The 27,992-nt window shown below is 31.5% G+C and overlaps 1 protein-coding gene across 4 annotated transcripts in view; it reads left to right on the top strand.

Annotated features, from left to right (window-relative positions):
* Positions 1-27,992, top strand: part of LOC118187632 (adenylate cyclase type 3-like) — a 476,146-nt gene that overhangs the window by 321,849 nt on the left and 126,305 nt on the right. For all 4 annotated transcript variants that reach the window (XM_085823652.1, XM_085823651.1, XM_085823654.1 and 1 more), the window contains one exon: positions 23,728-23,839. In XM_085823652.1, coding sequence (XP_085679778.1) covers positions 23,728-23,839 — 112 coding nt within the window. The remainder of the gene's footprint in view (positions 1-23,727; positions 23,840-27,992) is intronic.

Here is a 27,992-nt window from a genome sequence, read left to right as displayed (position 1 = left end):
GTATGCATGAAATTTTCTAGCTAATCATTAAATAAATATTCATTTTAATTTATGACAATAACTGCCCAATAATTTTCAAATTTGAAAATATAAGGCTGATTTTTTGTTGTTTGGCTTCTAAGCTAATATTTGTTCGGCGTGTTATTGTATCTTAATTAATTAAATTTTTATTTGTAACAACATAACTCGACCTGCAAAATGTAATATAACACTACTTTTGATTTTTTTAATGTATATTTTTAAAAATACATATTTTCCTGCAATAAAATTAACGCATACTTCAGTAAAAATATAGAACTGATATTGCAGTATTTTATTATTTTTGTATTATGAACAGGTTTTTTCGATTCCCAATAAAATAAACAAAATTTGTCTTGATTATTATTGTTGTGATTATTATTATTGAGTTCTTGAGATATGCATATTTTTCGTATTTTTGATTGTCCAAGGACCATTCATGGAACTAACTTGTTGAAAATATCATCAATATCACTGAAAATTGGTCAACTGGCTGTTATTTTCCACACATCTCGTCAGAATTCAGATTAAAGTATATTATATTTTAAGCCTTAAAAATTATGGAGATAAATATCTGTATTTTATAGAATCCTGTCTTTAAAACAGCAGTTTAAATTTCGTTTGTGTGTAGTCTTACATTTAGCCTTGCTGTTCCATTTGCAACGATGTTAGCAAAAGTAATTTGAAATATACTACAATGTAGGCGTTTAAATTGGTCATCATGTGTCTAGAAATTGCCCATATGTATTGCCAAAATTTAAAAAAGTCAAAAAATGGAAATATTTCGAAAGATATTGCTGATGCAGTCTAGATTGTTGGATAGCCATAATATGCTACTGAGTATATATCCTTACCATGTAGAAGCATTAAGACGTATTGAGTTGTAGTTCGTATAATTTATATGAAAGATATTAGTATCTGCCGGTAATCGAATATAAAATAATGTGTTGGGATTATGTCCAGTTCAACAGACAACAATACGGTAATCTTAGCAGAGCATTATGTAGTAGTGATATATACATTGTTAATTAGGTATATAGTGTTTCCATACTGTTGAATCACTTATGAGGTAAACTATGCAAAGATCGATATTTAATTACCGATGAGCACGAAGCATATGAAGGATATTGAACGCTATTACGGGAAGAGAAACTGCATACATTCATAATACGGAGATAGACCTCATCTGCATTGTGCATTCAGAAATCTTGTAATTTACATGCATACATATATTGTTGTTTAAAGATTAATATTTTTAGAATTACACCTTTTTCTAAGAAGGTTTTGGCTATCATTAAGTCTTTCGTCAATTACTTCAGTAAATTATGCTTTATTTTTTAAATTAGGCTTGAGGAAAAAACAGAATAATACAAGTGATTTAAAATACTGTTTCTTTCATATTTATGAGACAATGAAACTAAAAAGTGACTCTTAAATTGCCAACCGTACTAATACTGTAAATGGTATAGTAATCTGAGAACGCAGTTTACTAAATTAAGATATTTAGAAGAAAAACAGTTTACTAAATTAAGATATTTAAAAGGTAAAATTAACTGAAAAGACAGCTTAGATTTTAAATAAATTTCTGTTGATTTCGAGAGTAATTTACAGACCAAAAAGATTCAAGTACCCTCTTTTGTACTCTTAAAAAGAAAGCACATCAGTTGCCTTCTAAATTGTTAGTTTTATTTAAATTCTAAGGCATGTTTTTGTCTAATTTTACAAACTGAAGATAACTTAAGAAGTTTTTTTTTTTTTTGTTGTTGTAGTTTAGTGGAGGGATATTCAGTAGACTTCTTTATAATTCCAGAATATAGAATAATTTTTAATTCCAGAATAAAAGAATCGGTAAATGTTTGATCTCCGGCTCTACCATAAGGAATCACAACTGAAAAGCACCAGAAACATTTACCTAATAAAGAACTCAACAGTTCACACAATAAGTAACTTAAAATTATTTGTAATCCAGCAAAAATTCATTAAGAAAGGTAGTAATAAATTTTAAAATTTAAATATGTCTCTTTGTTACAAAGATCTACTGCTTATTTTTATTATATGAGTTATAAAATGTCGAAGGAAATATTTTCTTCTGCTATTACGCTGAAATAGATTGTACTTAGTAATACTTATATTTTCAAATTTCAGCCTTCGAGCACTCTTATCGAATGCTTCATCTGCACTATGTTGTTGAACTCTTCTTCCCATCCTCTTTTGTTTGAAGAGGTGCCCACCAGCGGCCGAGCGGTAAAGTCGCTGAACACTGGTAGTTCGGTCCGAGGTTCGAATCCCGCGAACGGGCTGGCTGCATGGGCGCTTTCGTGGTTTTCCCTATGTGTAACGTGTATACGATCCAGTTTCCCTTAGAAAGTCCTCCACGAAAGGCATCCCTCCCCTTAGGCAGATAGCCCTCGAGGCTTTGCCATAATCACACATACATACTTTTGTTTGAAGAACATTTTAAATTGTTTTCTTCCAACTATTTAGCTATCATTCAGTCTTTCGTCAATTACTTCAGCTTTGTTAAACTCTAAAGTAGCATTTCTCAACAATTTTGCACTTTATGAATTTTTTAAGTAAAATCCATGTCTCAGGGACTTTCCTATATAATTAATTTATATGGTTGGTCAGATAATACATATAGGTAACCCATTCATTCCAATATATCGTGGAACCCACATTTCATGCAAAATACAATTGTAATCAATTGCGCGCAAAACTAATTAGAAGATCCACCAGCCCGCACAAGAGAAAAGCTTTATAACTTTTCTAAAGACTGTCTTTTATTGCGTTTAGGGTAACACATTTCTCATTTCAGATTCAGAGCAAAACTTTTATATACGAAGCTAGTTGTTGAATGCATTATGAATGAAGGGAGTCTGTTAACGGTAATCATCTAACTGTAATCCGACTTTTTTTTCTGGTATGTCCCTCGACTTAGAACTGATATTATTAATACGGAGAGTATTATTAATTCTTTTATTGGATTCGATTCTTTTGGGGGTGGGGAATAGGCTTACTAGCAGTAGTGGTTTGTAATCGAAAATATAGATTATTTATAACACATCCTGAATCAGTCGGAGCTGAAATAAAATTAAAGTCTGCTAAATATGAATGTCTTCTCTTTTCTAACGTTGCTGTGCACCGGATATTCATATGATGATTTTGTTAAAGAATTGAATACTTACTGCAAAATATTCTTCCCTTGTTATGGTACATTTTTAAATGTTTACTGACACAGGTATTGATATATGATGTTACATAGGGAAGGAATGTTTATTTACGATCTTTTGTACGTTGCTCAGAAATGATTATTTGCTTATTGACCCAATAAAGGCTTCTTTAAAATTCATTTCTCAAATACAGAAACAGTCTTTTATTTCATTAGAACACTAAATAATATATCTTACCTGTTCTTTTATGCATCGCTGTTTTCTGTACATTGCGTCGCTTCTTTGCTTCTAAAAACGTAACTTTTAATACATTAAATTCTTGGTAAAGAAACAAATAATATCGCAGTTTGATGAAATAACAGTCTTTAATCAGTAAGCGAAATATTTTCTTTCTTTTATTGATTAAAGAGAGAGAGGTTTTAAAAGATAGAGATTTCAAATTTCTGTTTATGTATTTCAGGGAGTTAAAATGTAAAACATTAGCACCAAATTCGAGCCGTTTCTTGTTGTATATCGTTATTTTTTCCTAAATACTTTCGCTGTAAAAGACCCATGTTTTATATAATTTATGTGAGTTTATATGATGCGTATTACACTTGCTTCAATAGTTTTCACTTATGTAAAGAGCAAAAATAAATCACTTATGTTTAATTTATTTGGTCGTTTCATTAAAAATTGAAGACAAATTTCGCCGAATTTTTTTTTTCTACAAAATTTTCGTTATTGACAGTAAAAATGTGTGCATAGATTTTTTTAAACTATGCATTTTCACTCTATATTAAATGTGTTTGCTATAATATATCCGACTGTATTTCCGCTCGATATTTTAAATAAATATACCAACAAAAATGTCTGTCCTTACTCACAATCGTGCTGCAGTTAATTGAATTGCAAGCCACTTAGACTCTTAACAATTGTCAGCTTTCAACCTTTTGTTTGACGATGATTTCAAATATAAAGTCTACATGCATTTTTACTCTCGAACTAGTAATCTCTTTTTCTCAGAAACAAATTACTCCGTTAACATAAACCAGAAAATCCATCCTTTGTCTGGTACCTATCGCAAATGAAAAGACATGGAATTTCGAGAGGCAAATTATTTTGTCCTGAAATTCTGGCGGAATAATTTGCTCCTAGAGGAAACAAAGACTTCATTTTTAATCAGCGATAAATGAATATAGAAATACGGCCTACCACAATATGATGCGCTCTCTTGCATAACGATTATCAGATGTAAAATAACCTAAAATTTCATCCTCCGATAATTCTAATTCTTGAATGAGTTATATCGTTTCTATATTGTTTTCATTATGAATTTTTCAGCGCTTTGAATACATGGATGCCTGATTTTGATATTAAATGGAAGAGAAACACGTCGTTGCAAAATGTAAAATTGGGTAAGAAAAAAGCACTTCTAGTGATAAGTAGGTTTTTAATAAAACTCAATCGATTTCGAGGGCGATCACAAAAAATTTCTTCTCCTTCAGGTAAAAAACGATTTTTGCTTAATTTTGATCACATGTACTTGGTTAAAAAATTTTTAATTAAAACTTTTGTACAAATTTGCTTTTCTTCTGAAAAAGAAACCTGAGTTTCCTCGCTCTCGAAAGCGATATAGTTTTATTAGAAAAGTTATACCATATTTAGGTTGCTGTTTTAAACAGTCATTATACTGAGTATTTTCATCTCTCATTGTATATGATTTTAAAGATCACAATTAGAGTCGCATCGCAAAAAATTTAGATTAAAAATGATAATTCAAATGAGGAGCTTATACTAAAGCATCCAACGACGTGAAATATGATTTAATTTAAATTAATGCTTCCCTAAATTTTTCTTTGTCCTCTAGGTTTTAAAATGACTACATAAATTACATTATAGAATGCTTTCTCAGTTATTACATTTCCACAGTAAAGTAATGTACTATTTATACGTAAAATAAGGTACTATCGCAAAATACAAAATTTTTTGCACACATTTTTTTTAATTTTAAACAAATTATCTGAATAGCATTTCCGCGCGAATGCTTCTGAAAATTAATCAATAATAGACCCAAAAAAAAAAAAGAAATTTAAAACCAAATCCAAATCCATAAAGACATGAAAGAAATGAAATTAAAAACCAATAAAATTCAAATTTTTCCAGTAGAAATACAGAGAAAGGAAATATAAAAATAGCAAAAAAAAAAAAAAAAATATCGGCAGAGGAATGCAATTAAAGTCTGATTTAGCGTTATCAAGAGGAGGTATATCAGACTTAACTGAGCCCCTATCCCCTTGTAGAATCACACTTTGTAAACCCAGTTCATAGAATATTGGCTGAATCTTTATTGGTTTTCAGGCTTAAAAACACGTAATAATTTAAATGTATAATTGGTTTTAATGAAGATTATCATAAAATGATTACACATATAAAACAGGAACATAAAATTATATACAGATGTAAAGAATGTCTTCACGTTGTTGTATATAACGTCTTACATACACATCTTTACGTCATGGAGGCATCGTCTGTTCTCTCTAGGAACAGTTCCATTGAACGACGTGTAGCGCCATCTATCTGTCGTGGACAATGTCATCCTATCTCTCACTCTTTCTCTCTATATATAGTTGTAATAGTAAATATATAATTGTAATAATATATATATATATATAAGATAAAAATATGTGAATCAAAATTATAATTTAAACTAACGGTAAAACATTAATTCTACCTCTCTATTCTAAAAATCGCAATAACTTCTCTGAATTGCGTCATTTCTAGATCATTCTATGGCCTGAGCATTTCTGATGACGTAATAATTGGAAACTGAAACTACCATTGTAAACCAAAACTTTTTCTCTTCGCGTGCTTCCATCTTTCATAACTAAACTTTCATAACTGTCAATTAGTCGACAGGATAGTTTCCTGCAGCCTCAATGGAAAGTTTATTCAGCTCTTCGAATCATCGTTTTCTGACAAATCCAAAGGCAATGTGAAAGAAGTAAATCATCACATTTGTTTTTTCAGTGTTTAAAAAATAACCGACCATCCTTCTGCAAGTGCTTCAAAAAAATAATCACGCGTAGTGTTTACAGATTGAAAGTAATTTCTAGAAAACTTGAGAAGTTCGAATGTCTAGCGCAAAGGAATATTGAATTTGCTTCGGCCATCTCTACAGTATTTAGGGGAAGAAAGTGCTTTAAATCATCTAGGAGATTCAGCATTGTAGCGGGTTCAAGGTCGTCAATTGACATAAAGCACAAGGAAAGGAGAAGACGGAGCACTGTTGATGCGTAGTTATTCTATGTGTATTGAAGAGGAAGTATTCTGATTGCATCGTAAGCTAATGTGTTGACTTAGTAAATAAAACGTGGCAGTTGAGGCGATTTTAATTCCATTTTTATTTCCAATTGACATTATGTCCACATATCACTTGGCACCCTAATCGTGCCTGTTCAAAAACATTTTACATGATTGATATTATTGCAATAGCAAGCAGCATAACGAAATTACATCCAAGCAAAGCACAGACAGAAGCTGAAGTGCCTAGTTCTGAAAGATGGAAGCACGCGAAGAGAAGAAGTTTTGGTTTACAATGGTAGTTTCAGTTTCCAATTATTACGTCATCAAAGCTGCTCAGGCCATAGAATGATCTAGAAATGACGCAATCCAGAGAAGTAATTGCGATTTTTAGAATAGAGAGGGATGATTAATGTTTTACCGTTAGTTTAAATTATAATTTTGATTCACACATTTTTATCTTACATATCTATATATGTAATAGAAACAAACTTAGACGTAATAAACAGCAGAAATTTTGAGTAGATGGCGTAGAATCATAAAATTTGTTTTTTCTGTATTTAAAAAATAACCTATCATCCTGTCGACTAAAAAATGTAATGAAAGCAAAATTTAGAAGTCCTGATATAGGAACACTGAGACGTAGAAACGTAAATCCATTCTGAAGACAAAACTGGCAGTCGAGGCGGATTAATAAGCCTTGATTTTATTTCAATAAACATGTTGCGGCCACAAACAAATTGGCACATTATTTTACATTAATAGCATTCTATGAAAATGCTATTCGTAGAATATGCGATTGTTTTTAAGTGTATAAAATTACTACTTATTTTTACTAATTTTATTTTTATTATTATTCTTTTCATCCCTTCTTTTCGGAGTTCCGTACATTAAACACTGATAATTAATTTATACTTAGAGCTGAAATGTTTAATTTTCTTTTAGCGAAATGCATAATTGGATCTTTCAGTCCTGAAACTGTATCTTAAATCTTTTATTGGTTCTTTAGAAGCAAGGCATTTTACATACAATTACATTACTTTTACATACAATTACTTTTTAGACCAGTTTTAACTTTAACAACAATTCCGTCAAGTCTATTTTAATGAAATATATTTAAAACATATATATTGATTAAAAATTAGAATTCTCTATATTCTCCCATGATATTTTAAGGTGATTTAAGATCTTCGCTTTTAAATGGAAATTGAAAAAAATGGGAGATATGAGAATGAAGTAAATGATTAATGGTTCTTAATAAGATATTTTTTCTCATGTGTGTCTCTATAGCCATATTACTTTCTATTTTTTGCTTCTGCAATTTCGAAAAATATGATAATAAGTGATGTTCAGTTTTATAAATAAGTAATGCAAATCTGTATCTTTTAAAATGTTCTCAAAAATCTCTCCAGAATGAGTGAATGACTCAATTTATAATGCTTCAATAAAAACGTGAATCTAGTAATATATAATAATTAGTAAATGAAAGTCTGTTTGAAGACGAATTTTTTTTTATAGTACCATTCTGCTTTACTGCTTTTTTTATGCATATTCGTTGTAAAAGGTGCAAGAACATTTGTTTTATCATTATTATGCTGAAATATTTGCGTTCTAGAGAGTTTCGCTTAATTACACGATAATTCATTCTCTTATAAAGAAAATTTCTTGGCCTATCACCATACAATCACTATCACTATTCAAGTTTTAAATATTCATTAAAAGATTGTCTGGATGAGCAGAAATTTAACTTGAAAAATGCTGATAATTTCATAATTATAAAAGATTAGAGAAAATTATTCATTATCATTTATTATATTGTTCTGAATGGTTTTCTTTAACGTTTACTTAAAAAGACGACAATTTACTTCAAAATATGTTTTAATAGTTAATTCTTCCTGGAGATTGTCTAAAGAATATTCAAAATGCATCCTTTTATCGTACCATAAATTATACTTTCCATGTTAGATTTATTTATCTTTTCAGATGAAAATATATACAACGCAAACCATGTTCTTAATAATGAACAAGAAACAGCGTCGCTGAACAAAATGCGTAACTTTTTGTGCATAAAGCTATTAACTACACGTGTGGGTTAAAGTATTTTCGAGGGTAATTTGGTAATTTATGTAACACTTTAAATTAATATCGCCATTAAGTAAATTAATTTAGCAGCTCTGTCTTTGTAAACGCGTTACGGAATGTGTGTTACCTCATTAAGCATGCAGTTAGATGCACTTTAATACCATTACTTACTTATTTTAGTATAGGATAAAAGTAAAGAGAGAAAAACATGAGAAAAGCTCGTATTAGCATATTTATGAAGGAGTAAATTAATTTATGGATCAATAACTTATTCGAATAATTAAACATATTTGCCCTTGGAAACTATGAAATGAGATTCTGATTAAGGAAGTTTTTTCTTATTTTTTATGTTCTTCCGTTGCATTTATTCCTTCAAATTTTGTAAGAGAAATCAAAATGCTTTGTGTGTATAATAATATTGTAATTCTAATCTTTAATTACAATAATCTCTAATCGTTCTCCATTTGTTGTCTGTTTTTCTGGATTGATCATTTACTAAAGGGAAATCTTAAGCGGATTTTTTACGCATATTTTCTAGCTGATACTATTGGTTAATAGTAACTGTTATCTCTTGGTACTTGTTTTTTATAATGTTGCCAACTGACGAGAGGTAAGATCGCTGAGCATTGATAGTTCGCCTGAGGTCAAATCTCGACGGATGGATTGATTACATGGAAATTTCCATGTTTTTTTTACCATGTGTTACTTGAATATGATCCGGTTGGGACATGAACAAAAATCTTCCATGTAGGCATTCCTTCTCTTAGGTAGTACTCCGATGTGCTTAGCCAAAATAAACGGAAATCTTTTCATAACAATAAATGTTTCAATCATTTAAATTAAAAATTAACCACACTGATTACGTAAACGAAAACGAAGTAATTGTTCCAATAATGGACTTTGAAAATATAGCAAAATACTTTTAAATGAATAATTTTGGTTATCGAGGTTAATAAACTAAGTAATAGAATGATTAGTTAGTAATTTAAGTAATAATGTGAACTGGCTCGTGGTATTGCTATTTTAATCCCACCATTACGAAATGGTAGTTTTCAATAAATACGAATGCTAGTGCTCAGTAAATAATGTTTGAAATTCATAAGTTTATTAAATCTATAGAATTTATAGACGTGAGATTGATTTTCCATGTACTTGTTTTAATGAGATCACGCATACAATTTAAAGTAATGCACTGTTGGCTTATAATAAGTATTTTCCTATAAGCAATGTAAATAGTTCCTATGAATACCTTTTATGGGAAACATAGTCTTTAAGTTTGCATATTTCAAATTAATTAGCATATTGATGGACTACATCTGTTTTGTCGATACTGCAAGGGATTTCATTGTAAATAAATTATTTACTACTTATTTGTTATGGTTTATATCAGAAATTATATATTCTCCGACTAGAGTGATTGGTTTAATGTGGGAAGAGAAGTGTTCGTATTAAAACTTATGTATAAGGCGCAGTCCATGGGATTATTATAATGAAATTCTAGATAAGTTGAGAGAAACTTTAGGTAGAATTTTCTTAGACTCTGAAACGAATATTCGAATATTTAAAGACAGAAAACTTTGTCTTACGAGGAGTGCGTATTTCTGAAAAAGTTGATGGACAAGATGCTTAAACATTAAAGAGGATTTTCAGCTTTATCTATTCACGAAGCTGTTGCAAAGACTAAAATGTTCCGAAGATAAATGATTCATTTTAAAAATTATTTCAATATAGTTTAGTTTTCCTCAGTATTACTATTACATTATTTACTATTACATTAATAATGAAGAACTAAGTAATAAGTTATGAACTATAAGCTTTCTTAACTGTGCATGCGTATTTCTACTCATAATCGTCATTTAAAAAAATCTGATGTGTACACCACATGACTTCCTTGTACGGAATATTAAATTATACGCATTTTTCCTGCATTTCATTTGAACTTAGTAAATTTAATTAAATCTACTTCGCCGATAGCGCATAAACCACAATAGAATAAATGAATTCTTTAAAATTCAGTATATTTATTTACCATAGTGACACTCTGGCGCTAGGTTCACTTAGCAGCGTTACATCTCATTCATTTTATAACTCAGAATGCATAAAAATTGTATCGTCTGAAGAATTAGCTAATCGTCGCCACATGTTCTATCCAAATACTATAATAAATCTAAAACTTTGTATAAAAGAAATTAAACAAATAAAAAAAAACAGCTTTTCACAGACGATTCAGCGCCGCTTACCTGATGCGCATGCGCTACTCGTAAACATTCATCTCTGTCCGAGACAGACTGGCGACAATATTTGCTGCTAATACGAAATAATACTTATTGCCTCGAATTTCATTAGAAATACTTTTCTCATTCAATTAATTCAGTTCTCACTTCACGGCAAAGCAAAAATACATAAAAAATCACAATATCTTCATTAAAATTTGAAAGATGTAAAAAAACATCACCAAATATGGTTAAACAATATAAAAACCGTTTATGCAATGAAAATTAGAGTTTCTGCGCAAAAACAAGCAATTCGGCTAGCAGGCAAGAAGGCAGATTTTTCGGTGTGCTAAAACTAAAAATTTCTTTTGAGTCCCACTCGGCAAAAAGACACTGAAGGTGAAGAAAAACTTAATTCACCATTCTGCTAAGTTTCAGATGTAAACAAATATGGCTGCTATGGTAAAAAAAATTAGCCTTAGCCGCACTTAAGCAACTTCTATATTGTTGATAATTCTACAACTATTGCATTCATATTAACTAAAGGCATAAAAACCTTAACCGGAAGATAAGAACAACATAATTCAATCATTTTTAAAGCAAAAAAAAAAAAAAAATGCGCAATTTACCAACATATAAGAATAAAAAAGAACTGAGCTCCCGAAGCCGAATAATGGAGTGGGTATATATATATATATATATGCAATCGGTCGTACAAATCACAAATATATATATATTTGTGCGGCCGATTTCAACATTAAAGGGAGTTGCATAACTACATGTTAATCCTAAAATTTCAACTTTCTGAAGCTCTTCGTTTTTGAGTTAAGCTACACACATACATACATACATACGTAAGTATGTACTTACAGACGCCACGAAAAAAAATTCTTATGAATCCATTTTAAATTACATTTATAATTCGTTACGGGAAAAAGAGTCCTTTATTCTGTTCCTACGTACTCGTTCCTACGTCACTCGATTGCAGTCAAAATGTATATTTTCGTTGAAATATGATACCTGGAATTTTTTGTGATTACAATACTTCCTTTATTTCGTGCAAGGAAGTAAAAATGGTATTTATTAATGCATGATACTGACTTTACGTTTTCGTTTTGTGTTTAAGGGGGCTCGTACACCTTAAACCCCTTATAATCTTCGAATATGTGACTGTTGCAAGAATTGAGATAACTTATTTATTTAAAAACCAATTACTTCCAACTTTTTACAGCTGACTACATAATATAGCTGCTTTGGAAACTAGTAACCAGAAAGTTTGTGTTGCCACAAATACTTTTGTAATTTAATTCGCTTTGTGACAAAATTTTCGTCATGTTTCTACCCTGCGCGCACGATATATTAAAAATGGCTAATGGTACATACTTGAAATTTAATGGAATTCTTTATATGGGCACTATTTTCTAACTGAACCAAATATGTGATGAATATTTTATTATTAAAAAGTTTTATGGACGAAAGCATTACAGATTTTTTTAATAAAATACATTTTATAAACTCAACTCCAAATAAAATAAAAATTTAACATGAAATTCTTAGAATTTTTGGTTCACGGTGGTTCCCAAATGTTATAAAAGCTATATATTAAATATGGAATTAATTTATGCAACAGAATGTTTTAAAGTATGCGCGCAATGTGGAAACATGACGAAAACGTTTGTCACGAAGCGGATTAAATTGTAAAAATATTTGTGGCAACACAAACTTTCTGATTACTATTTCAGAAAGCAGTTATATTATGTATTCAGCTGTAAAAGGTTGGAAGTAATTGCTTTTAAAATAAATAAGTTATCTCAATTCTTGCAATAGTCACATATTCGAAGATCTTATGGGCTTTAAGGTGTGAGTCCTCTTAATCGGAGGTATGAAAAAGCTGTGTATTTTAATCAGAATAAACGTGTTGTAGGTTTTTGGTTGCCTGGAAATTAGTTTATGATCCCTTAAATTATATATTTTGTGAATAATCTGCTACGGTCAATAATGTACGAGATTTTGAAACCTTTTTAATATAGATTTTCGTCAAAGAATTCGCTGTAATATACAAATTCCATATTTAGTCTTTATAGGGTACAAATATTATTTATGTAATACAGATGCTTAAATGGAAAGTAATTAATGAACAGGATAAATAGGTAAAGGCAATGTAAATTAATTTGAAGGAAATCAAAGAAATTGAATAAAAGAACGTTGATTTGTTAAAAAATTAAACAGTATTAATATATACAATACAACATGTTACATTTGGGTCTTTAAACATAATAAGAAACATTAATAAACTGTCGAATCATCCTGATTTTGTGACAGATTTTTTTTCATGCACTAATGAATTAGATTTCGAGTTTCTAAACATGCTTGAATTTCGAGCTGCAATAAAATGTATTTTTTATCAGGATGGATCTTGTTGCCTGCTAAAAATTGCTAGCCATTTGCTGCTGCTAAAAAACGTATTTTATAACAGCAAAATACTGAGTTGTCCATAAAGAATTATGCAGATAAAAATCAGGAGTATAAAAAGGAATGTTTGATCAGTACCTGTATTTAATTCACTGATTTCAATACATTTTTACATTCTTAATTTGAAAATTCTGTTAAAGAGCAGAGAACGGAAGTGAAGCTTAATTCTCCAAAATAAAAAGGATGCTTGGTAATCTAATTCAGAAATCACGTCACTGGAACGGAAGTTTAATTTTAACTTTGAGCTGTTGCCACCACCGTTTAAACTTGACAAGAAGAGGGGAAAAAATGCTAAAATGAACGAGCGGTGGAATCCGAATTTATTTACTTAGAACCTGCAATTAGCACATTTTGCCTTGGGGCCAATTCCGATTACTTTTAAATGAGTTTTCCGGTCTTTCTCCTTGCGCTTCAGCGAATCGCAAGGAGATCTTCCTTTTTTTTCGCTAATTAATTTAGAATCTTTCTCGTGTTTAAAAGGCTGTCTTGCCTTCAGTACTTTTTCTTTATTCATAAGTGGGTATTTCAGTTTTATATAAATCGTATTACTCTTATTAAATGATTCACGAAACATTTCAGTCTTCAATCAGTTTGATGAGAATCTCTAAAGCAATTAAGGGATAAAATTAAAGTAACGTAAAAGTAATTAATTTAATGACATAACAGGGTAATTTTTTTCATGTTTAGTAATCCAAGATTAAAATTTTTGAAGTTTAGGTCGAAATTTATTTAATCACAAAAAGTTCCCCAGAATTTCTGTTTTCTAAATGCACATAAGTCGGTAAATAATATGAACATTTTTCTCAACTTTTTCACGTAATTTTCGAAAATAACTGACGTAAAACTCATTATGATACGAAATTAAAATTCCTTGATTCAGCAAAACACGAATGACTAGAGGTGAATTTCTGAAGAATTTTTTAAAAGATAATACATTTTTTACTTCATACATAAATGCTTCGAAGTAGTTATTAAATTAATTTATTTGACCTCCTTCAAATAAAGAAAAACATATCTTGTTAAATAAGAAACTTTAACACTTGGTCATTAATAAACAGTAAGTAGAAGATCTAAGTTTTAAATATTTAAAAGCCTAACTTGGATACGTTTCGATTATTTCGATATTTATACGAATTATATTCACATTAGGTAGTTAGAATATAATTCGTTGCCCCAACCGCTATAGTGGTTAGCGCCGCTGACTGCCGTGCCAAAGGGACGGGTTCGAATCCCGAAGAAAACATGGATGTTTGTAAATGTATAGTGTCCGTGCTGCATGAGGGCACTCTAAATATGAGGCTAGACTAAAAGCCCCTCGAGATGTTGGTGGTAAAGGAAGATCGCACTCGCCTCGGATCCGCACCCCTGGGATGCTTCCCATCAAAATTAGGGCGGAACTGAGCTAAATCACACTGTCATCTGTAAGGTGCTCAAGGGTGTTGCCAACGACAGGTGTACTCTTGAGCTCCTTGCCACGTGGAATTTAGTGTGCTTGGGCTGACTATACGTCAGACAAGTGGCCAACAACAACAACATAATGTAATTTGTTTGCTTCTTAACAATTTTGAAAGGAAAAATACCCAAAACTGCAAAAGTATATGCCTTGGGATTTTGAGTTTGCTATATTCCTTGGGAGAATAAATGCGAGTTATCTACTTAAAAAAACTAAAGAATTTGTGTATTGTCCTTACCTGGGGATTTGCATTGGAACTTTTGGATGAAAGTGCGGGCGTTACACAAGCGAAACTGTATACGAGGTGGGATACAAAAAAACCAGACTGGTCCAATAAATCATTGTACTTACAGAATCAGTTCTTCGTGACATTATTACCTTTAAAGTAGTCCCCTACAGCATTCACACACTTCTGCATTCGGTGCTGCCATTGCTGGTAACAGTTCTGGAACAGGTTTTTGAAAGGCCCTTCAGGATATTCTCCAATTTTGCCTAAACCTCTTAAACTGAAATAAAATGGCTTCTCTTTAAGTAAAATTTTACTTTAGGAAATAAAAAAGAGCCGTATGGAGCCCAATCAGGTGAATAAGGAGGATACCCCATCACAGTTATATTTTTGCTGGTTAGAAACTACTTAACAGATAGAAGCCGTGTGGGCGGGTGCATTGTCCTGGTGCAACAGCCATCCATCACTCCACAACTGTGGACCTTTTTCCCTAATTTTTCACGAAGTCTTTTTAGTGCTTTAATGTAGTAGTGTTGATTAATAGTCTGACCACTGGTAACCCACTCAACATTACAATTCCATTAATGTCGAATAAGACAATTAACATTTCCTTGAATTTTGATTTTGACATGCGTGCTTTGTGCATTCTCTCTTGAAAACCGCTTATGCCATTTAAACATAAGTACACGAGACAAAGTTTCACCTCCACAAGCTTAAGTTAACATTTGAAATGTTTTCGTAGCTGATCTATTAAGTTTCACAAGAAACTTGATGTTGATTCGCTGTTCGGTTAGACATTTTTTCCGGCAGAATTCAGTTGCACATGTTCACTCAATGACGCAGTACTCCCAACTAGTGTGATCGGTTAAGTCGAAACTGGCCACATGGATAGAGGAGGTGTGTAGGATGACGTCGTCAAAACAGTTGTTGCCAACTCCACTCTTTTTTCAAGCTTCACACTTAGTATTTTTTTTTTTTTTTTTTTTTTTTTTTTTTTTTTTTTTGTGTCACACTTCCTATGTTCATCGTAATATTAGGATAAAAATTTTAGCAAAATTTGTAATTTAGAGAATTTACAAACGCAGGAATCATCGTTTTAAGAATTATTTGTTTCTATAACGTAAAGAAACTAGGCGATTTCCATGCTGCATATATGGTTTAAGATGTTTACTCGACAATTAACATTAGCAACCTAATTTTTTTCGAAAGGTTTTTATCTACTTAGAGCTGTCGGGTTTCTTCTGTGTCTGTATTCTTTTTCCCTGGGATCATCTAAAAAACGTGTGTGTAGGCTAATTTGTGAACCTAAAAGCCAAAGGCCTAAGGCTAAAGAAACCTAAAGGCCAATGTAGCGCTGCCTAAAGTAAAGTGTTCTGTTGCGACGGTTCAGAATGAAATCGATTTAAATCGCGCATATTCTGACATAGAAGCATTCATTTTGAAATTCTTAAATCCGCTTTTAAATATTTTAAAGCGGTGAAAACATACAACAATGTGGAATACTCAAATCTCCGTATGCTATCTCAATCATTTCATAACATTTTCTAGTTTTTTTATGGAAGGAAAAGCCAAAGACAATGGCAAATGTTATTTATAAACATCGGCATTTTTTAGCAAACTATTTTATAAACTTTTTTTATTTGGGCAAATGCAAGTTCGCTTCGTTTACACGATAAAAGCTAAACAGACAGCTAAAGTGAAACCCCTTTGCTATGTTATTTACCCTTGCAGTTTTTTTTTTTTTTTTTTTTTTTTTTTTTTTTTTGTCGAAACGCGCTCTAATAGTTTACAGCAACATCTGCAATTTTTTGCGGAAAATATTACCATTCTTTATCAAATAGCTTACATATCTACCGTTTTCATCAGAAAAACAGAACCCATGTCTATTATAGTAAAATCGGAACGAAGGAAACCTAGGAAAGAGATTTGTTTTTTTTTTCAAAATTTCACATTTTTATGTCCATTTCTTATAACTCCGTTTGTGTGTGGGGTATATCAAAGTGAAAGTGAAAAAACGGCGCATTCGAGAAAGCAGAATCCTAGACGGTACTTTGGAGAAAATCGAAAACCTGAATGGATTCATAAGATCCAAGATTTTATAAATGATCGAAACCATAATGCTTTGCTTTTGCATAAAATGTGTACTATTCGGCAGAATATCTGAACTGGAAAGGAGGCCTGAAATCTCTCTTCTCTCTAGGAAACATCTCTTCTCTCTAAGCAGGTTATTCCACTGATTATTTTTAATGATGTTTTTAAGTCATATAAAGTAATGAAGTTAAATTACTTTTTTCATATTGTTTTGTTTTGCATTTTTTACCATTTTTGTATTTACTGCGTAAAATAATTTCTTAATCTCAAGTTTCAATAAAATTCTTATATTTCAAACGTCTTTTCTCGTAGTCATATTCCATATCATGTTTCATCATTTTACAACATCTTTTCATTAAATTAGTAATATTTATATATTCAAGATTTCGAATTTCGTGCGAAATGGTTTAACCCTTTGATGTGCATATTGAACTAAACCTTCATCTGAATTTGTAAAAACGCTATTACTTAAATATTTATTATAATTTATTTCTAATAATGATAATAGTAAAATGAAAATGACATCAAATTTGCATTACACAAAAGAAATATTTGTTACCTATTAAATTCTCAAATTAATCATGCGTTTTATAAATCATTGAAGGTTCCCAAATATTATGCCTCAGATAGTCTAAACTAATAATAACAAGAAATACATCGTAAAAACCGAACAGAGAAATGATGCTTAATATACCAGCTGTTAGAAAGGAGAATGCTTTATTTCGTACTCAGTGTAGTAACTTTCGTCAGCGGGTAATTGCTATATTTCGTACCCAGTGTAATAACTTTCGTCAGCGGCTAATAAAACACATAAAGCATGAGCACTTGAACGCGTATTTGCATTGAAGTTCAAATGTGAAATTAATTTTGATTATTTGAAAATTTTAAGAAATGTTACTTAATTTTATTCGATGAAACAGGACATGTTTTATCCGCCTGCATATCATTTTATCAAGGCTTTGCGTATCATCAGCATTTTGATTATCATTAATATACATTTTCATTCATATTTATAAGGAACAAGTGAAGTAACTCGAGAGTTTTCTATCATCTATCATCCACTCTATAATAAGGTGGATTTTGAGTATTATCGGGAGAAATGCGTCACTACTTCTTCCACTAGCTTTCCATCTTTTTTATTATCTCTAAATAGATCGTAATATTTGTATCTTAGACAGAGTACATTTCCTGAAATTGGGAATAGATCATACATGCATTTTAGTGCGACTTTCAGTTGGAGAATTTTTTGAATGAACGGAACAATGATTTTGAAGTCGATAATTGTTGAGCTGTATCGTATTCATCATTATTCTCAAAAATGTACTAAGCACACAACAGTGCTTTGTACATTAGAGTATTGCAGTTCGGTGAAATCGATCAAATACATTTGCAATTATGCCAACGAAGAAAGCGATATGGCAGATTTTAGGGTAAGAAATGCAGTTGAATCTATTAGTGAAATCGATCAATGTCCACTGGGCCGCTATATTATCAGCAATGAAGGAATATGGCACATTTTATCATTTCCAATACATGAACGTCATCCAAGAACTGTTCATTTTCACCTTGAAAATAGACATCGCGTGTACTTCACAACAGAAAATTCACATGCAAGAGCATTAACACCACCGCCACGAACATTAACTGCAATTTTATCCGGATGATACGTTTGCAAAGACGCTACTTTACTCTGCCAAAATATTGCACACGGAATGCATCAACAAAAACCTTTAAACGTCGCAAGCAAAGTAAAGCAGTTACGGGACATCCGAATTCATATTCGATCGACGCGTTAGACCTTCTGTACACTGTTCACCCAAACAATTCAGAATGCGCTTACTTGCAACTGCAATTAATGAGCGTACGTGAACAAACATGCTTCTAAAAACTGAGAATAATAAACCATTAACCATGTGCAACTTATCCTATAGCTTGCCAAAAATTAAATAGTCTTCAAAACGATGCACATTCGGACACTTCACTTGCTTATGCGTCGAATACCGCTCAACCACATCAAATACGCACGTTATTTGAAATCATATTGACAACGTGTTTCCCTTCCAATCCAAATTATCTCTGAGCAAAATTGCTTGCAATGAATTTGCTTGCAGTGAATCAAAATTCGGACATTCAGTTCACACGAAATGTGTTTAATGAGACATTGGTTTCGATTGAGGACATATATTTGACAATCGCTAATAAAGCGCTGATACAATTAGGAATGGCTGCACCGAATCGATCTCCAAACAGCCTTTGCGATCGTGATTTGCAGCGAGAAACACAGTTGGTGAATTCGGTACATTTGTTCAAACGAATCTTCCAAAATCGATTCCAGAATAACATACAGCATATAACATAATTATGCATGAAATTAAAAGCCAAAGCGGCTAATTGTATTTCCTAGATGCGCCCGGAGGCACAGGCAAAACATTTTTTTATTTCACTTATTTTGGCAACGGTTCGATCACAAAAAAAAAAATGTATTGCGCTGGCAACCGCATCTTCTGGAATTGCGGCAACTCTTTTAGATGACGGCCGAACAGTGCATTCAACACTGAAGTTGCTGTTGAATATACAAATTACTGAGACATTAACATGCAATATCAACGGAAATTCTGTAATGGCTAAAATACTCCAATGATGTCAAGTCATTATTTGTAACGAATGCACTACGGCACACAAAAAAGCACTGGAAGCGCTTCATCGTACTCTGAAAGGTTTAAGAGAAAATGAACAGCTCGGTAGTGCACTCATTTTATTGTCTTGTGATTTTCGACAAACCTTGCCAGTTATATCACGTTCAACACCTGCTGATGAACTTAACGCATGTCTCAAAACATCATTTTTATGGCAATATACTACAGAAATTGACTTTGAAGGCGATATGCGTGTAAAACTACAACATGATGCATCCGCTGAATGTTTTGAAAAACAATTGTCGGATAGTGGGAATGAAAAAAATGGCAGTCGATGAATACACATAATGTTTCACATTCCCAACAAACTTCTGTAAAATCACAGCACTTCAGACGAATTCATTCACAAAGTTTTCCCAAACATCGCGTAGAATTATAGAATTCATGAGAGGCTCATTTCATGTGCTATGTTAGCAATCAAAAATAATGTCATGATTGTCAACATGAAATTGATGTCAATGCCATCAATTTCAGCATTCAAAACTAAATACCAGGTGAAGCGACACCATATCAGTACATCGATAGTGTAATGAATCAAGAAGAATTTGCCAGCTATCCAACTGAATTCTTAAATTCACTTGATTTGCCAGGCACGTCGCCGCACGTTTTAAAATTGAAAATTGGCGTGCCTGTCATTCTTCTCCGAAACCTCAATCTGCCACGACTTTTCTGTGGTACCTGGCTTTGGGTGAAAAAAATGAAGAATAATATCACCGAAGCTACGATTTTACATGAAACATTTAAAGGAGAAGATGTATTGTTGCCACGTATTTCATTGATTCCGACAAGTAAGCCATTCGAATTTAAACGTTTGCGGTTTCCGGTGCGACTCCCATTTGCAATGACCATCAACAAAGCACAGGAACAACGGCTACAAGATTGTGGTCTTAATTTGGAAAATCCATGCTTTTCACATAGGCCTGCTCGCGCGTCAGAAAACCTTCCGATTTGTTCGTGTACGCATCGGATAGAAAAAAAATATTATATATCCAAACGAATTTCAGTAATTGATATTATTTATAATTTTTGTAACAACGTATATCATAATATATTAATTTATTATAATAAGTATTTACAGTTCGTTAAATAACATATATTATAATGATGTTTTCTCAAATGACAATATTAATGAAATCTCATTAGCAGAGAAGGAAAAACGATTAACATAAAGTTAATTATTGCCATGCGTTATATTTTAATATTATAAGGAAATAGGTTTATCCGTGGTATGGTAATATCTAAAAGCATTAATCTTCTAATTACTACAAAATTCAATTAAATATGTGCATCCAGTTTGTGCAAGATGAGAAACCTTTTATGCTTTTCAATCCAGTATGAATAAATTTAGTTTCTATTTTATTATTCATCAATAAACTGAACATGAATTTATTTCCAGAGAATTTTGCCGTATCCTTAAATCTATTTTGCTATTTCCAGCCGTTTTATCTGTTAGCAAGAAAATAAAATGTAATCGAAAAGATTAGCAATTTTCAAAACTTTGTAAAGTGAGCTATCGTGAACTGCAATTTCTTTTTAATATATTATTAAAGTTTATTTTAGACTTTTTGATAGGAAAATATTTTCCGTATAATGGGAATAAAATGAATATTTTATCAGACAGAATATTTTTAGTTCAAAAAGAATGCATCTAAGCTTGTTTGATTTTCCTCCGTTTTCTTTCATTGATATGGATTCGCATATAGAAGCTCACGCATATCAAAGATTCTTCACATTTACTGCGAAAAGTGCACTTACTGAAAGTAAAAAAATCGATATTTTTCACTGAATATTAAATAAAATACGTATTTATTATTTTTTTCATGCTGGCTACGAAAACGCATTTTATTGCATCACAGATAAAAAGTTAAAAATACGTACTACGATTTCTTTGTTACTTTTATCTTTTTGTATTAAGTGCAAAAATATGTTTTTTGCTATCTTTTATATTTGTGGCATTCTTATATATTTTATTATCAGAATTTTAAGATTAATCATTCACTGTGAGTGTAAAGAAATTAATAACAATCGCGGCACATTGTAGTAGCACTTTATAAGTTTATCCATTTTACAGATTTCAGTATCTTCCTGATTTTCAAACTGCAGGTGCTTGCCCCTGTAAGCTCAACAACTAATCAAATTTTATATTTTCTCAACAACTGGTTATTAATATCATGTTGGCGAAAAAATAATTTCGGTTTTTTTGTTTGTTTAAATAAAACCCAATTATTTCTATACAAAAAAATGAACTTTAATCAGTCAAATATCCTCCATTCTTTTTGACGACCTTTTTGTTATTTTTCTAGTATCTTCATGATTTCGTGTTCATTGAACTTCTTGTATTTATCAGAAAAATCCTCAGACAAGTGCAATTTGTAATCATCGTTGTTCTGAAATTTTTACGGCTTAAGAAGTTTAGTAAACTTGTAAATAAATGATAATTTGATGATACATGATTGGGCTATAAGGAAGATGAGACATCAGTCTTCAAACCAAGCTCCAATAATTTCGTAGGTGTTGCTAAATATGCATGAGGTCTCATACTGGAAACATGGTTCCTTTGTGTTTTGTCAATTCTGACTTTTTCTCTGTGATTGCTTCATCTACTTCATAAGTTACTGGCAATAAACATGTGAATTGATCCTTTGGTTGCTTGGAAGCAGCTCAGAATATGTAACACCTTTGTAATCTTCCCAAAATGACAATATGATCTTTTTCTGATTCAATTTAACTTTCGTAATGATGTATTCTGATTCATCATGCTTGGACTGTGATTTTTTAATATTAATGTTATTATAGGCAATCCATTTTTCATCACCATTTATAATTCGTGTAGGATCGACTGCATTACGTTTGAAATGCATATCGCAAATATTGCTAAGTGAATTTCTTTCAGTACATTCATTCAACCCAAGTATCGAGGTTCTTAATGAGTTCAAGACATCTTGTGTGTTTTTCAATTGCTGTGTACGATATATTTAAATGTTTTGCAGTCTCTCGCACAGTTATATGGCATTTCGATTCCATTATAGCAACTTCAGAATTTCGGCTAGAACGTTGGTCATCATCGAGTGAACATTTTCGTGAATGAAATTTTTTAAACCAATTCTGACTCATGCGTTCTGTTAAACACGAAACACCATGAACTTCACATATCCCTTTGTGATCCTTTAGTTGCTTTCTTGCCTTTATAAAAATAAAAAAGGAAAATATGTGTAAAATATTTATTTTTGAAACCCATCTTAAAATTGTCCGTAAGCTAACAGTTGTAAACAAAAATACACGAAATTTGTTTCTATAGCAAACCTAAAAGTGTTTCAAAAGAAAAAGTCTTAAAAGAAAAAGTCTGCCAAGTCTCAAAAGAAAAAAATGTAAGATTAACAGAAGAATACTGAAAGAAAAATAACGCTCTCTGTTTGTGCAAACCGAAATTACTTTCTGAACAATCCAATATTTTCAACAGTTGAGTTTTTTCTATATACTGAAATTTTTGTTCGATTAAGTTTTAAATATTTTCATTTTTAATATTTTCGCAACAGGTATGATTAAAACTTAATTAATGTTCAATATAAAACCATTTATCTCATAGTGTAAATACTAATGTAAAATTCTATAAAACCAAATAATTAGAAAGCATAAAATGTTAGATTAAATTAATTCTTAAAAAACTGCTTCTTTAAATTTGAAAGTGCCAAAACATGAATATGTGTGTCATTTAAAACACTTCTGTGAGTGAAATTGTTTGTCTACCACCAACGGCTACAGAAATAAAGGCCGGGTGAGGACTTTTGTGGGTATTTTATGTGTACCTATATGTATAACTTTTAATTATTTCAATATTTTTGTTAATTTTACATCTAAATAAATAAGGATGAAGTCAAACCCTGAACTTAGTTCATAATACATTAGAAAGATGTTAAGTTGGTTTTATGTAAAACTGGTTGAAGTCAGTTTATAAATATTCGTTTCTGTTTTTATTTCTGTTCTATCTTTTTATGCTTATAATATGATTTTTTTCCTTCTCTAGCATACTGTTTGCTGATATTGTCGGATTTACTGCCATATCTTCAACATGTACAGCTCCGGAATTGGTTAAAATTCTGAATGAGTTATTTGCCCGGTTCGATAAACTTTCTGAGGTACTTTCTTCTCTTTCAGTAAAGTTCTTATACGTATTTGTTCGAGTTAGTAATCATTGTCCATATTCATAATGATTTGTTCATGTGGTGAAATTGAAGCTCTCCCTCCGTGTATTATGGTGATCAACAACTGACTCCGTAAGTCATGAGTTTGAATTCGGCATCCTGCTATACTCATATCGAAGCGACAATTCAGGCACGTGGTTTAAATAGATCACTTTATTAGGAAAATAGTTAGAGCTTATTTATTACAGCAATCATCTCATCCTGAGTTTATAGCTAGCGCTGGCACACAGCCAAAAGACTGAACTCCATATAGATGCTAAAAAGGAAAACAGGAACAGCATCTCAGGAAATGAGATATTGAAATGTAAAAATAATCACATAGTATGTTCTACACCCACGTTTCGTAAACGTTTCTGCATAAATAAGCCAACTTACTCTTGTCTCTTTGAAAGCAATTTTTTTGTTATTTACCAGTGTACTTATATTTTTTAAATACTTATCATTAAAATTAATTTAATTTTATATTGATATTAAGTTAATAGAATCAATTTTTATTTCTTTTTAATAAATCAAGGCTATTAGAGTTTGTATAATATTTACGCTATTAATTAAAACTTAAATAAATGTTGTTATTCACAATAATGAGATGTGTGTGTTTGCCGATTTATGTATATCTGTTCTGTGTTCGGATGTACGCGAATACTAAGAGCCACAGTTACACTGCTTTAAATCCATCTTTTGTTGCTAAGAGTACAATGTGAAGTCCATAGGTAGGGTAACTGATAATAAATTTTATGAAATATCAGTCTTAAGAGAAAAAAATGATAGGCTATTTCCATATATAATTTCCAAAACTCTTGAGATTTTCAGCTGTAGTGTAGTAGTATACGCAGTTAGTTTGAATTTTACTTTTCGTCTTTTTTTAGAGTAGGACCACAGATTGAGCAACACTGTACTACAGCGCTATACCGGTATGTATACCAGTAGAACTCTGTTCTTCAGGGTTAATTCGTCTGTTTGTGTACTGCAGTTTAACGCAATTACAGGGCGCTAAAATAGATAGCTATGAAACTACTTTTGCTTTGGGAACAATGAACTGTAACTCTGCTTTCAGACTGTCTGCAATAGAAAGAAAACCTCCCAAAATTCCTTAATCAGCGATATTAAATATCTTTCTTCTGAATTCCTGAAAACAAGAGACTTTACTTGAATTTAGTACTCATACACAATGATATTACGATCAAAGAAGTAGCGTACGTCGTAACCCATGTTAAGGAATATTCTTTGATATCGCCAAGAGATGGCGTTAGGAGTCCATCTATTGGCTTACTTAACCTTTCCCCTTCTGAACACGTGACTTGAAAAAATATTCTTCTTTTTGAAGGCAGAATTTCGATGCACTACGCAATAGAATTCGATTTAGATTTTAGCTGGAACTATTCAGTTCTTGCCTTTTGAGCCTTAAATATTCGATTCAGGCATTTTAGCCTACATTGTATATATGTAAATATTAAGTTTAATTAAAATTTATGGAAAACCCTCCAGGCCTTGCATCTCATTTTTTGGATTATGAGTGATTCGACTTTGATCTAGAACTTTCGTTACATAATGGTGCATCGGCTCCAGAAAAGAATCTGATTAATTTGAAAATTTGTGTTTTTCACCTTTTGGATTAGCTTTGTAAGCGAAGAATTCTCACGGTAAGTCTCCTTTGATAATTTATTAAAATGGAACACAAGACACTAATTAAGAATCGAGCACATATACGTGCTTCTGTAACTCAAATTATTAAAAATGTAGATGAGTATTTAAAAGAAAATCAAGAAGAGTTAGAAAATTGTTTGGAATTGTTAAATAGTAAAGAAACGGAACTACATGATTTAAATGAAAAAATACAAAATTTGATTGAAGATGAATCAAAATTAGATTCAGATATTAACACTTCTATGGAATATAACGATAAAATAATAATAGCGAAGTCTAAAATCAACCGTTATTTAAGGAAATACAATACTCAAAATATCAACACGAATTTAAATAATTCATCTACAGAAGTTGAAACCAAAAGACAGATTGAAGGCAATGTGAAATTGCCCAAACTGTTAATTCACAAATTTTCCGGAGATAATAACGATTGGATGAATTTTTGGAATTCATTCAAGGTCACTCACTATTCATGACAATGTTACACTTTCGAAGATCGAAAAATTTAATTATTTGAGAACTGTGGAAACGCAGCATCAGCCATAGAAGGTCTCTCAATCTCAGAGGCTAATTATGACTCTGCTATAGACATTCTTAAAAATAGATTCGGTCAAAGTGATCTTATTATCAATACACACATTTCTAATCTCTTAAATTTAAATCCCGTTCAAAGTTCAAGTGAAGTGACAAAATTGCGAAAACTTTATGATACAATTAACGTTCAAGTCAGAAGCCTTTTAGCATTCGGTGTGAAACCAGAAACATATTCCAACATGTTTATTCCAATCTTGATGAAAATTGTCCCGAACGATATAACTTTAGAATTTCATCGTACAAATACTGAAAATCCTTCAACCTATGATTTAAACAAATTTCTAGACTTTCTCCGATTAGAAATAGAATCGCGAGAAAAGATTAATTCGTTATCCTTTCCACGCAAGTCAAAACCGGAAATGAAAGGTATTAACAGATATCCACCGACGCCGAAACATAAACAAACTGTCACCACACATGAATTTATGGCAGCCGCGTCATCAAATGGAAACTGCATTTTTTGTTTTCAAAACCATGACTCAGAGTCCTGTTTATGCCTTACAGTTAATGAGAAGAGAGATATTTTGAAAAAACAAGCGCGGTGTTTTCTTTGTTTGGCCCCTAAACATAAAATCTCCCAGTGCCGACAACGCCAAACTAAAGTTTGCAAAATTTGCAAAGGTAAACATTCAGAAGCCATATGTTTTAAATCCAGTTCGATTGTTAAAAATACACCAAGTGATAAAAAGGATAGTATATCAATTTCGAAGAATGATACACAAACTAAGGAACAGAAAGAAGAAATTGTTTCGGCCGTTTCACATAATGCAAATAATACAATTCTTTTACAGACTTGCACGATAAAAGTTAAAACAGCTAAGGAAAGGATGTTTGCCAGACTTCTCTTGGATAGTGGAAGTATGAAAAGTTTTTGTGCTCGCGAGTTAGCGGACAGATTAAACCTCGAAGTCATAAGAATAGAAAAATTGACTGTCTACACTTTTGGGAATACTTCTCCCATCCAAAAAAATTATGACTTAAAAAAATTAACTTTAGAACATAGAAGTTCTCCCGATTCTAGAATAGAAGTTGAATTATTAGTAACTGATCATATATCAGGTACAGATATTCCTCCTCCGAAATCAGAAGAAATTAAGCAAAACAGACAATTAAAAAATTTGCTGCTCGCAGATTTTCCCGATTGTAAAAACCCCATTGCCATTCTAATTGGTGCAGATTATTATTACAACATAGTAATGGGACACGTTAAATGCTTAAGCAAAAATCTTGCTGCAGTGGAAACTATTTTCGGCTGGTGCATACATGGACGAAAAGGTGATGATGATGTCTCTTTAGCTTTCAATGTAGTTGTAGGGGAAGATTTGATTTCCAAACAAATAACAAAATTTTGGGACTTGGAAAACTCAGGACTTATTGATAAGAGGGAAAACTTCGATTCAACTGAAAATGAAGTCGTCGAATATTTCGAATCAGATATAACATATGAAAATTCTCGCTATAAAGTTAGATTGCCTTGGAAACATGACACATCAAATCTAAATAATAATAGGGAAATCGCAGAACAAAGATTTCATCGACTTAGAAAACGATTTAAAAAAGATCCTAATCTAATTTCCGAATACAGGAACGTATTAAGAGATTAGTTAAAACAAAATATTATCGAACCAGTTTCAGAAATTTCAAATGAAGAGGATGTCGTGTTTTACTTGCCACATAGGGAAGTTATACGCGAGGATCGAGCTACAAGTAAATTACGTATTGTTTATGATGCATCATCGCATGCCCCAGGATCCATTTATTTAAATGACTGTCTACATGTTGGGCCAAATTTATACCCTGAAATATTCGAAATATTGTTAAGATTTCGGTAATAGCCTTCACCGCAGAT

The sequence above is a fragment of the Stegodyphus dumicola genome, chromosome 9 (assembly GCF_044657685.1).
Source record: "Stegodyphus dumicola isolate Sdum_Otavi_A_Nest chromosome 9, ASM4465768v1".
Taxonomy (NCBI): domain Eukaryota; kingdom Metazoa; phylum Arthropoda; class Arachnida; order Araneae; family Eresidae; genus Stegodyphus; species Stegodyphus dumicola.
This window is presented reverse-complemented; position numbering and strand designations above follow the sequence as displayed.